Source organism: Phoca vitulina, unplaced genomic scaffold, assembly GCF_004348235.1.
Source record: "Phoca vitulina isolate PV1807 unplaced genomic scaffold, GSC_HSeal_1.0 scaffold2, whole genome shotgun sequence".
In the NCBI taxonomy this organism is placed as follows: domain Eukaryota; kingdom Metazoa; phylum Chordata; class Mammalia; order Carnivora; family Phocidae; genus Phoca; species Phoca vitulina.
Genome location: NW_022589705.1, coordinates 60,909,834 through 60,922,464, shown reverse-complemented (window position 1 = coordinate 60,922,464; position 12,631 = coordinate 60,909,834). Strand labels below are relative to the sequence as shown.

Genomic DNA, 12,631 nt, shown 5'->3' with positions numbered 1-12,631 from the left:
TTTTTTCTTTTTTTTTGAGATATCATTAGTTTATTATAAAAGAGAAATGGAAATTATTATTTTTTTTTTTTTTTTTAAAGATTTTATTTATTTATTTGACAGAGAGAGAGGTAGCGAGAGCAGGAACACAAGCAGGGGGAGTGGGAGAGGGAGAAGCTGGCCTCCCGCCGAGCAGGGAGCCCGATGTGGGACTCGATCCCAGGACCCTGGGAGCATGACCTGAGCCGAAGGCAGACGCTTAACGACTGAGCCACCCAGGCGCCCTGGAAATTATTTACATGGAAAGATTTCAGACCTTACTTCAGTGGAATGGGCAGCTACCTTCACATGAAAATCATTTCAACAATGACTTATTTAGTCTACATACTTTCTGAGAATGTTACCATCTCTAAATAAGAGATAATCCTTGTCATGTAGAATTGCTCTGGTGCCTCTATTCTGGGAGAAGAACTTTATCTCCAACTTTCACACTAACTGGTTGAATCTCTCCACCTTTCCTTTAGAGCCTGATCCAACGGCTACTACTGTCGCTTGCAGCATTTTTCCTTGAGATTTTTCTGGAAGCATGATGCCTCTCCTTCGGTTATAATTTCAGCTGCACTCCTTTCAACTAAAACTTGGTCAAAGAGGGAGAGGGAAAGAAACTTTCTAAATGCCTGTCCTGCCATACTCAACTTCTGCACTGCTGCCACAAGGAAACCAATAGCTATTTTCACTACTAATAATAACATGGCAGACTTTGTTTGATTAAAATATGTAATATTAAAAAGCTGCCAAAGTCAAATCCTTCAGAATGATCCTATGAGTTAAGTATGATATTCATTAGATGACGGAAATGAGGCTCAGGGAGGTTAGATAAGTTTCTCAAAGTCATCTTTCTCAAAAATGGTAGACTAGGGATTCTATCCCAGGACTGTAAATAATTTTTTATACCATGGTGCCCTCCTAAGATCCATGTCACAAATCCTCACTCAACAAATATATACAAACCATCTGTGTTTCAGGCTCTGTCTCTATGGATATACATTCTCCATCTTTCTTTCACAGAAACAGGACAATAACTAAAAATAATAGCTAGCATTTACTGAGTATTGATTCCACACCTGGCACTGCCTCAAGCACTTTACACATGTTAATCTGCGCTGACTGTATGCCTACCCCTCCTTGGACACAGCAGGGACATAACAGAGAACTGCAAAACTCCATTTCAAATAGAATGTATGGATAGTATGCTTTATTGTTACTTAAAGTTTATTGTTCTCATAATTACAGGCTACAATTTAGAAGTTTGAAACAGAAGAGAAAATTCTATAAAGAGAGCCCAACTAAACTTTAACAAGCATGTAGAAGATGGTTAAAACTTTGTAAGTAGTGCCACTGAGCTCTCAGGAATACGTGTCTGTCCTTTGAAAGCACAGGCTCTGCAGCCAGAGTCAACGATGTAAAATGTAATCACAAATGACTCTAAAACATTCATCCTCCACAAGTGAGCATGGAGAGAAAGAGCGATATATATATTTATATAATATATACACACTTTAATATTATATTGGTCCACTGAGTATACATATTTTAACAAAAGATAAGAGTCTGTGTAATCCAGTTAAACATACAGAAGATTAGGGTACACTTATTACATTGAAGGTTGGTGTTTATAAGTTACAGATATTTAATATTTTCCAAAGTGGTTTTTTAATTAAAAAAAATATTTTAAAAGCATTTCAAACATCTGTTCATTTTCCCAGTGCAAAAGAAGGTTATTCAAGTCAACTTACCTTTATCCTGAAGTATAAGGGGAAGGGAAAAAAAACCCCGAAACGACTACCTATCACAGCTCCCAACACTACCTTCTCAATCAACTTTTAGCGGTATATCCATAGGCCACTGGATTAGTTTATCAAAATTAAAGCCTTATGATGATTCAGCCCTTGCTTCATATGTAGGACTTTTATGCTGAAATGTTTCAATTTATAAAAGTAGAAAAAAGTTAGCGTGCAAGAACGTGGTGTAAGTTTGCTTTAAACTGCAGCAGTCCAACTGTGTGTGGAGAGGAAAAAAAAGCACCATTTCAAGATGAAATGAATTGGATATTTTGGAATTTATTCATAGACTAGGCAATAAGTTACTCTGATTAACACAGATCAATACCACCTTGACTTGGTGACCACAGAGACTTTTAATTATTTTGTAGGTGCATTTTTCTTTATCTTGGTATTTAATACATTACCTAAGTCAGTAACTGATGTTAAAAGAAAACTAAGGTTATTCTACAGTTTACAGCCTACATCACAGTCTATTTCAAATTCAGCTTGCCTGCTAGGTCAGTTTTACAGGAGATAGACTTTTAATACATGAAGAGCTTTGACAATTTGACAGGTCTCTTCTCTCTCAATTAAAAAAAAAACAGGATTTTTTTGCTAGCCCGCCAATTTTATAGGTAAAAACCAGGAAGAGATTAAAATACAAAGATGGACAAAAAGCAATAATATGATTTAATACACATCACTTTTCCCATTTGTATTCGGTGAAAGTTTTTACATTTCAAGTAAGTGAGCCTTCATTAAAGAAAACAAAATATATATATAAAAAAGTTTAAAGTACCTTCCAGTTCTCACATGCTGAAGTTTCTTCTGCAAAGTACAAAAATAAACCTACCATGAACTAAAGGGGACAGTGCCAGAGCAATGGCAGAACAACTGCTATGTTAGATTTTTGCTTACCTTACACTGATGGGTATATGTTAAGTGATACATTTTCTCCACTGTCTAGCACTTAAAATTATGGAGAGGTATCTGTTCATCTAAAATTCTTTAAATCCAGAGAAAATTTTTTAAAAATATATTTCACATATGAGGCTTTAACATTTTTATTTAGGAAAAGATTGAGTCTGAAGCTATAATGGTTCAACCTTAAAGCATCCCTTTTTCAATAGTGGAGTCAATTTATGCAAAGTATTTTTCCTATAAAAACAAACTGAACAGTATTTTAATTATAAGGAAATACAACCATATGCTTTAAACTAGCCAATTTGCACTATCATCAAAGAAATAGGATGTTCTTTCCCTTCCCCTCCCTCAACCATTCAAATCAAAGAATACTGCAAACTTTAAGAAACCCACTGGCTATCATCAGAGTAACTACAGAACAAGGGTAGCACAGGGATGAAACTATTTCTCTATATTCCAGAAGGCAGAAGCTTGGGTACTCTAGCTTTACAAGTAAAAGGAGCACAGGCAGGCAGAAGCTCACAGTAAATACACATCAGAACAGGAGCATAGGTGATGTTGTCTGACTGGGTTACTGCTTTGATGGGGGCGGGGGTGGGTGGCAGGAAGACAAATCTGAAATGGAGTTAGAAACAAAAACAAACTTTTGTCACATTTATAGGAATCTCAAACCTTTTGTATTCCCATGCTCATAGGTAGTTTTGATACACACTGTAAAGAGCTTCAGTATTCAGGAAGAAGAATATTGTATGGTTGACAAAGGACAGGAGAATTCTTCATGCTTCTGATATCTCAGATTTGCTGAGTGCAATAGCCAGTTCTAAGTCTTCCTGCTCTTGCTGATTTAGTCGGGCAAGCCTCTGGTCTTCCTCTCTCTCACTTTCCCTCTTGGCCCATTCAATCATATCTTCTTCAGAGGGATACTGTCATTTAAAAGAGAGATGAACATTAATGAGTAAAACAAAAAGAAAAGAAGGAAAATAGCTGTTACAAAGAACATTCACTACTTGTTTCACCTACAGGACTCTGGAAATAGTCTTATTTGTTACTTGTTAATTTTTTTTTTCCCTGAAAACACATTTAGTTTTACCAGTTATTAAATGTGGTTTAATTTTAAAAATTATTGCAGTCTACTGATAGAAAGTCTATAAAACTGGGGCGCCTGGGTGGCTCAGTCGTTAAGCATCTGCCTTTGGCTCAGGTCATGGTCCCAGGGTCCTGGGATCGAGCCCCACATCGGGCTCCCTGCTCTGCGGGAAGCCTGCTTCTCTCTCTCCCACTCCCCCTGCTTGTGTTCCCTCTCTCACTGTGTCTCTCTCTGTCAAGTAAATAAATAAAATCTTTAAAAAAAAAAAGTCTATAAAACTAAACATTAAATCACTTTTAAAAAGTAGAAATGCTTAAGGTGATTTAGGATATTTACCAACGGGAGGGCTAGCCTTTTAATCTAATGTAACATTTATAACTTCAACTTCAGGGAGCATCCTCACATGATCAATCATTTCAACTTAATCCCACTGGTGATTTCCTACCTTATCCTTGCTCTCTGGTACAGAAAAACTATGTAGCAAAGAATATGCTGATTTTGCTATACATAAAACAAGAAGTACTGGGTATAATAAACAAGATGTGGACCAAATTATTTTTTAATGCATTATAAAGACTTTTGCAGGCACTGAGAACTTTTTGACTTGATCTAAATAAAACCATACACTTAACATCAATAAAACCTTAAACCTTAACGTTATGTCAGGGAAATATTTTTGTCTAACTAAAACAGCAATGTTGAGAGACACTAAATAAAAAAATTTTACTTGGTTTGAAGTCCTGTCATATAGAGGAATACCACAATGGGATGAAATGAAAAAAATTTATTTTAGTCAGCTCTGGGAGAATGCAGGGTAAATATGGAAGGTTAGTAAATTAGAACTGTCCAAATAATTAAAGACTGTTTAGCTCTTCTTTTTTTTTTAATATTTTATTTATTTATTTGACAGAGAGGACATAGCGAGAGCAGAAACACAAGCAGGGGGAGTGGGAGAGGGAGAAGCAGGCTTCCCGCCAAGCAGGGAGCCCGATGTGGGGCTCGATCCCAGGACCTGGGGATCATGACCTGAGCCGAAGGCAGACGCTTAACCGACTGACCCACCCAGGCGCCCCAAGACTGTTTAGCTCTTGACAACTGTATTTACTTCATAAAATCGACATTTACATTTTAAAAACGCTACTATATAAAAACCAGAGTTTCGCTTTCTATTCAAAGATCCCTGGCTTTATCCCCTCATATAATAGTTACTGACAGGTCTCCAGAAATCATCAAAACTTTATACACAAACAAACATACACAATTACAAATACACAAGCTCATTATTGCCATTATTCATCCAGTGGGCAGACAAATGACTCTCTAATGGCCCATCATCCATAACAATTTGCAAAATAGTAAATGTCAAGATTTTATTTATATTGTTTACTAAGACTAAAAGAAGGGTTTGCAAAACAACTGGTATACACATCACAAGGACTAAGACTACTAAAATCATTTGTGCCATGGAACAATGTTAGAAGCATCGAAACAGAATCAAATTCTGGTTGGGGGAGGCATATAGGTCATTTTTAGTAAGTTGGTAAATTTAGTTGAAAATGACGCAAATTTGGCAGACTCCAAAGTAATCATTGAAAACTCTTTAAACTGTAAATGGAAAGATTTTTTCCCCCAAACAGCCCATTCACAGTACTTACAGCACTGAAGTTAGCAAAATTGCTTGGGTCAGCCTCTTTATTGGTAGTGGTAGTAGTAGTAGAAGTGAATGAATCGCAAAACATATCAGGATCTTTTTCTTTGGGGCTATCATTGTCTGGGAAAGGCTGAAATGGATCATTCAGTTTAAAAGGATCAGAAGAATCCAATTTGTTGATAGGTCTTTTCCCTGGATCAAAATCATTACAATTAACCAGCAAATAGGGCAAACAAACACATAAGAACATGAACACAGAGAGCACTAAAGAACTGGGGTGGGGGGAATGGAGGTAAGTGCCTAAAATATACATTCTTAGTATGGTCTTAAATGACTACACCAACAGTCTGTCCTCAAAATTTTCACACACAATCTCTCAAATACATTCCAGCTCTATGTAGCTAAATGAAAAAACAGCAAAGGGGAAGGGAACGGGCCAGGAATCATATTTTTGCCCAGAGTGTAAACCTTGTCTTCCCCAAAGCAGTGTGTTCCCAAAGAGAGGGAGAGGAAAGGATGAAACAGGATGAGGATGACAAAAAATAAAGACAGAAATGGCCTCTGCTGTTGTAACTTCAGCCTGATCCAGCTGTCCACTAGTGGCAGTCTAAGGGCAAATGACCTTTGAAAAATGACCATATTCTTCTGATTTTGTCTCTAGATCTATATATAACACCTGGGAACACGATTAAGAATTACCTTGGAAAACCTCACCTACTTTTTGCCATCTACAATATTTCAAATTGAAGAATAAAGAGATGTTTTGAAGTCTGGGGTCTAAATCTTTGTGGTTGTGGATAAACTCATATTTGACCAAACAACAGTGTACCCTTGCTGAACTCATCACCATTCTCAAGTTCTCCAATTTTAAAGTCTTAACTTAGTACTTCTTGAAAGAAAATGATAAATAATACGTGTTAAAATATTTTCAAATATGCACTTTTCCTAAAATGTGTTAAACTGGTAATAGCAATTATAACAGTCTTTCCATGAGCGTAGCAGCTTATGAAAGATGTTCATATCTCATTAGATCCTTCCAACATTCCTGGGAAGGTAGGCAAATTACAGTTACTGCCACCATCTAACAGCTCAGACAGCTGAGGCCCAAACATATGAAATTACACACTCAAAATCACAGAGCTAGTCTGAGGACATCCAGAATTAACACCCAGATCTTTAAGCTCCCAGTCCAGTACTCTCTCCAACAAATCATCCTTTTTTCTTTAATACTTCTATAGTGATATATACTCACTTGGCTGAAGACCCTTAGATTTACTTAACGCACTAGTATATTATTTTACTTAGGATTTTAAAAATAACTTTGCTATTGGCATCATACACGTGTAAAACTTAAATGAGCAAATTGACTCATTTTTTATTTAAAAAAAAAAATTAATTCCAGTATAGTTAACATACAGTGTTATATTAGTTCCAGATATACAATACAGTGATTCAACAATTCTGTACATTACTCAGTGCTCATCATGGTAAGTGTACTCTTAATCCCCTTCACCTATTTCACCCATCCCCCACTCACCACCCTTCTTGTAGCTACATGGTTGTTTTCTATAGTTAAAAGTCTGTTTTTCGGTTTCGTTTGTCTCTTTTTTTCTTTATCCATTTGTTTTGTTTCTTAAATCCCACATATGAGTGAAATCATATGGTATTCATCTTTCTTTGACTTATTTCACTTAGCATTATACTCTCTAGATCCATCCATGTTATTGTAAATGGCAAGATCTCACTCTTTTTATGGCTGAATAATATTCCATTGCATATATATACATATACACACACACACACATATACACACACATGCACACGCACACACACACACCATTCATCTTTCTCCATTCATCTATTGATGGACACTTACTTGGGCTGCTTCCATAATTTGGCTATTGTAAATAATGCTGCTATAAACATTGGGTACATGTATCCCTTTGAATTAGTATTTTTGTATTCTTTGGGTAAATACCCAGTAATGAGATTGCTAGATCCTAGGACAGTTCTATCTTTAACTTTCTGAGGAAACTCCATACTGTTTTCCAGACTGGCCACACCAGTCTGAATTCCCACCACCAGAGTATGAAGGTTCCCATTTTCCTATAACCTCACCAACACTTGTTATTTCTTGTGTTTTTAATTTTAGCCATTCTGACAGTTGTGAGGTGGTATCTCATTGTAGTTTTTATTTGCATTTCCCTGATGATAAGTAATGTTGAGCATCTTTTCATGTGTCTGTTGGCCATTTGTATGCTTTTTTGGAGAAATGTCTGTTCATGTCTTCTGCCCTTTTTTTGTGTGTGTGTGCTATGGTGAGCGCTGTGAATTGTGTAAGACTGATGAATCACAGATCTTCTGCCCATTTTTTAGTTAGATTGTTTGTTGGCTCATTTGTTTTTTAATATATTCTGACAACCTTAGCCTCTAGCAATATATGATATAGGCTACTTTTCCTTAAAAGATAGAAGTCAATTTGTTTACCTGATTTTTCAACAGATAATTGAGTATTAACAATTGTACACTTTAAGTAAAAAAGAGAAAAATTATCTGCCCAAGAAATACCACAGGGAGGTTATTATGAAAGGCAAGCATAAAAATCTGTAACTACTGTGGCTAAAAATTTACCAAGGAATGATACATGATTATTAAAATAACCATGTATCAGACGTATCTTCTCACAGAACAGCCTAGCAGTACTACACCTACTCAGGGGATTGCCCTGTTAGCCACTTCTTGTGAACTTTATTATCTTTGTTAAAAACAAAACACTAAAAGCATTAAGAATTTGTTCCTGGACAAAAAAATTACTTTTATAAAATAAAAGAGTCTCTTATTAGGTAAGTAAAATATTATTTTCCTTCAAGAAAAACAATACTTTCTTTTAAATTGCTATGTTGCTGAATTCTGGACACCAAAAAGGCCATATATTTTCACATTAAAAGATTTAAGGAAGACTTCACATTGGTCAGGAAAAGAACGGGACTTCAAATTAATCTTTTCTTACAGAAATTAATTTAAAGTACCAAAATGAAGGAAACTGTTGTGCAAATGGTAATCAATGAGTTTCCAGAAAGCAAGCTATTTCACTGATATTGTCCTCTTTTCATTTACTGCCCTCTCTAAAATGAATTAAAAAGAAATGAGCTCTTGCCAGAAAAGGGGTTCACGTTACACATGCTGGCCTTTTAGGCACATGTCTGTCATTCTGTACTGAGGTCAGAACAGATGACAGTAGCAGGCTTCTGCCATGGTTTTTGACTTGTTTTGTTGAAAGCCCTTTATTTAAGTCTGTAAGGCTCACACCAATATTCTTCAGAAAGAGAAAAAGCATCTCAGCTGATTTAGGAAAGATACCAACTCTCATACCAGGTGGTGGTGGGCAGGGTCTTGTTGGAGTTCCAATCTTTGGTGGCAGTGCTGGGGGTACATCTTCACTTTTGACTGATGTTTCCTCAAGCACATTGTTTTTAATGACCACATTGTTGACAGAGCTCGATGTGGCTGAACTAAAAGGATCTTCGTTGTTGACCTTTGTTTGAAAAGAAATGTGTATATATGGTTATATAAATTATACCAACCAAAAAATATATATGGTCATGTAACATTTAGAATAATGATCTTCAGTATTATGCAGCTTTATTTATTTCAATTCTGAGAGCACTGACATGTTAACCTTTGCATTTGGAGCCAAAAGGGAGAAATATTTTAAAAAACTATTCTATATGAGTAGTGATTATAACATCATTACTTACTAAAGCAACAGATCATACCAAAACAAGCCAACTCTGGATTAAAAGTTTTTCAAGCTTTAGGCAGTACAAAACCACCTGAGGTCCATTTTAAAGGGACTATATGTTTTTCTTCAAATGAGTATCTGATCCAAATGATAATCAAAGAAAAAAGATACTGATTCCACACTTCCCAATGCACTTAAATATAGGAAAGATTTAATACTAATGACAAAGAAAATGGCATCTTGAAAAACATTAAAGACAACATGAAAGTCAATTTCTAAAAGCAAATTAATCCCATGGAATAAGTCTTTTTTAAAAATTTTATTTATTTTTTTAAAGATTTTATTTATCTGACAGAGAGACAGAGAGAGAGGACACAAGCAGGGGGAACAGCAGGCAGAAGGAGAGAGAGAAGCAGGCTCCCCACTGAGCAGGGAGCCTAACACAGGGCTCAATAACAAGATCCTGGGATTGTGACCCCAGCCGAAGGCAGATGCCTAATCAACTGAGCCACCCAGGCGCCCCTAGAGTAACAAGTCTTAATGGGGGTCTGAAGACTCTGCCTTTCTAATAATGAGAAATTAACTTTTCTATAATGAATCAGACATTGTGATTTATTTTTTTAAAAGATTTTATTTATTTATTTTTTAAGATTTTATTTATTTATTTGACAGAGAGAGCACAAGTAGGCAGAGTGGCAGGCAGAGGGAGAGGGAGAAGCAGGGCAGGCTCTCTGCTGAGCAGGGAGCCGGACATGGGGCTCGATCCCAGGACCCCAGGATCATGACCTGAGCCGAAGGCAGCCGCTTAACCTACTGAGCCATCCAGGCGCCCCAGACATTGTGACTTTAGATCTCTTTAGGCCAGTGTTTCTCTACAGTACTACTTACATTGTGGGCTGGATGTAATCCTGTGTTGTGGGGAGCTGGATACTGTGTTGTAGGATGTTTAACAGCACCCCTGGTCTCTATCTACTAGATATGAATAGTCCCCCTTCCCAGTTGTGACAACCAAAAATGTCTTTATTTATTTATTTTTATAGATTTTATTTATTTATTCATGAGAGACAGAGAGAGAGAAGCAGAGGGAGAAGCAGGCTCCCTAGGAGCAGGGAGCCCAATGCGGGACTCGATCCCAGGACCCTGGGATCATGACCTGAGCCGAAGGCAGACGCTTAACCATCTGAGCCACCCAGGCGCCCCAAAAAGGTCTTTAGACAATGCCAAATAATTGAGGGTGAGGGTGGAGGGAAAATAAATCCAGCTGAGAACTGATGATATAGACAATTTCACATATACTCTAATTTTACTCTTTTGGTCTGAATCAATCGTACAGCTACACTGGAAAATAGATAGTGGACATATAGTGGAATACACATGACTATGTGTATTCATTATCTTAATACTAACCTTAACTGGGGCGCCTGAGTGGCTCCGTCAGTTAAGCGTCTGCCTTCGGCTCAGGTCATGATCCCAGGGTCCTGGGACTGAGCCCCGCATCGGGCTCCCTGCTCCACGGGAGGCCTGCTTCTCCCTCTCCCACTCCCCCTGCTTGTGTTCCCTCTCTCTGTCTCTGTCAAATAAATAAATAAAATCTTAAAAAAAAAAAAATACTAACCCTAACAGCCTCAGAACACAAAATGAAGTAATCAATGCAGAGAAGATGGCATGAATGCCCAAATTTTACATCTATTGACCCAGTCAACAGGGGATAAATTAGTTCAACTGGAAGAAATATGTTTAAAAAGGCAGAAGACTCTTAAAATGAAGTTGTTGAGTTAACCTGTCAGTAGAAAATTATAATTACCTGTACCATCACTGTAGTCCTTATGTATGGAAATATGTCTACTTGAATTACATCTATCATTTCTATCTGAAATCAACATTGAAATCAAGTTGAGATGTCTGTGACAGGGTTACATAATTGGAAGGAAGGACTGCTCCATTGGTGGAAACACAGTATATTTCACCTTCCCACTAATCACTGCAGATTACCTTTGACAATGTGCTGAAGTCAGCAAATCCATCTTCAAATGATTCACTTCCAAAAACAGAAGCAAAGGGATCTGTGGCTAAAATGAATAAAGAAAATCAGTGCAATAGGCATCAAAATTTCATGTCCTTTTTTGGTTGGTTAACGTTCAGACAGATGAAAAAGATCTAATCCTAAATATCATTCCTGAATTTATGACTTAAATCCAGTGAACAAATTGATACCTACCCCCCGACACACACACAATACACTCTTTTGTATAAATCAACTGATGAATTATTTCAGATGAAAAACAAGAAAACTAACTCTAGGTTTAAGGCTTTGGAATACATGTCAAATAATATAGTTCCCATGCACTGAAACTATTTCTAATAAAGCTATCAGGAAGTAAGAGAAGGTAGATTCCATTAATTCCACATTTCACACTTATCCTTCAGGGTGCATTTTAAATGTCACCTCATCCACTAAGCCTGGGAAAACCTCTAATTCCCATAGCAAGCAGTGATTTCTTTCTTCTTTGTGGCAGTGACTGCATTCTAGTTTGTACTATGATTATCTGTGATTGATATATCACATTAGATTGTAAAGTCCTTAAAAACAGTGAATAAGGCTTATCCAAGAAGAATGGTCAAAAACATTTCTTGAATATCAGATCTAAGAAAATAAGAAAATACAGTTCCTACCCCCCAAATCTCACGGTCTAATGAGACACATGTAAAAAACAATAATAAAACAATCTTAAATGAGCTATTAGAGAGGTATGAAAACCCCACAGTAGGAGTCACTAACTGGGAGAATCAGAAAAAGTATCAAAGAAACTATTACATTTGAGCTAGGTCTTTTAAATAAGGAATAGATTGAGGTGGGAAAGATAAAGATATTCCAGGCAGAGGGAACAGTAACTGCAAAAGTAATTATTTAACCTGCTCCCAGGCATGAGAAGTTATCTGTTCCATCACACTGCACTTACCAAATGGATTAACATTTTTGGCTGGAATGAACGGATCTACTTTGAGATAGGTTTCACCTATTTAGGCATAAAGGCTACCAATAAAGCCAAAGAATGTTTATAGGAATTGTTACTTGATATAGGAAAATAGAAAGAAACAAAGGAAGGAAGGGAAAGAGAACTGCAAGAGACAGGGTAAGAAAGAGCAAAGAGGCACTGAAAATTTTTCCCTGTTCTCCCTCAAATCGTCATCTTTACATCAAATCAGTCTTAAAACAAAAGTGTGCCCACATACCCATTTAAATATGTAAAGTGTGTCTTTACCTCTAAAAATCAGTATACCATGGACATAAACTGAAGAAGGGCAAGAAGGTATATATTACTTTTGCTTGCTTTGTCACCAAGACAGTCATGAGGTGGAGGAAGCAGGTAAAGAGAGTGGGAAGAAGCATAAAGAAAATTAGCCCTTTAGAGGTAGACCAACAA

General features: G+C 36.8%; 1 protein-coding gene and 1 pseudogene across 2 annotated transcripts in view; both read right to left on the bottom strand.

The window, feature by feature from the left end:
* Window positions 1-249: 249 nt before the first annotated feature.
* LOC116647715 lies at window positions 250-1,123 on the bottom strand (annotated as a pseudogene).
* A 956-nt stretch (window positions 1,124-2,079) lies between these two features.
* Window positions 2,080-12,631, bottom strand: part of EPS15 (epidermal growth factor receptor pathway substrate 15) — a 142,072-nt gene continuing 131,520 nt past the window's right edge. The window contains exons 22-25 of one of the 2 annotated variants that reach the window (XM_032429233.1): window positions 11,199-11,275; window positions 8,837-8,999; window positions 5,469-5,656; window positions 2,080-3,649 (exon numbers count right to left, since the gene is read on the bottom strand). In XM_032429233.1, the coding sequence (XP_032285124.1) occupies window positions 3,503-3,649; window positions 5,469-5,656; window positions 8,837-8,999; window positions 11,199-11,275 (575 nt within the window). In that variant the 3' untranslated portion in view covers window positions 2,080-3,502. The remainder of the gene's footprint in view (window positions 3,650-5,468; window positions 5,657-8,836; window positions 9,000-11,198; window positions 11,276-12,631) is intronic. The other variant, XM_032429238.1, reaches the window with a different exon arrangement.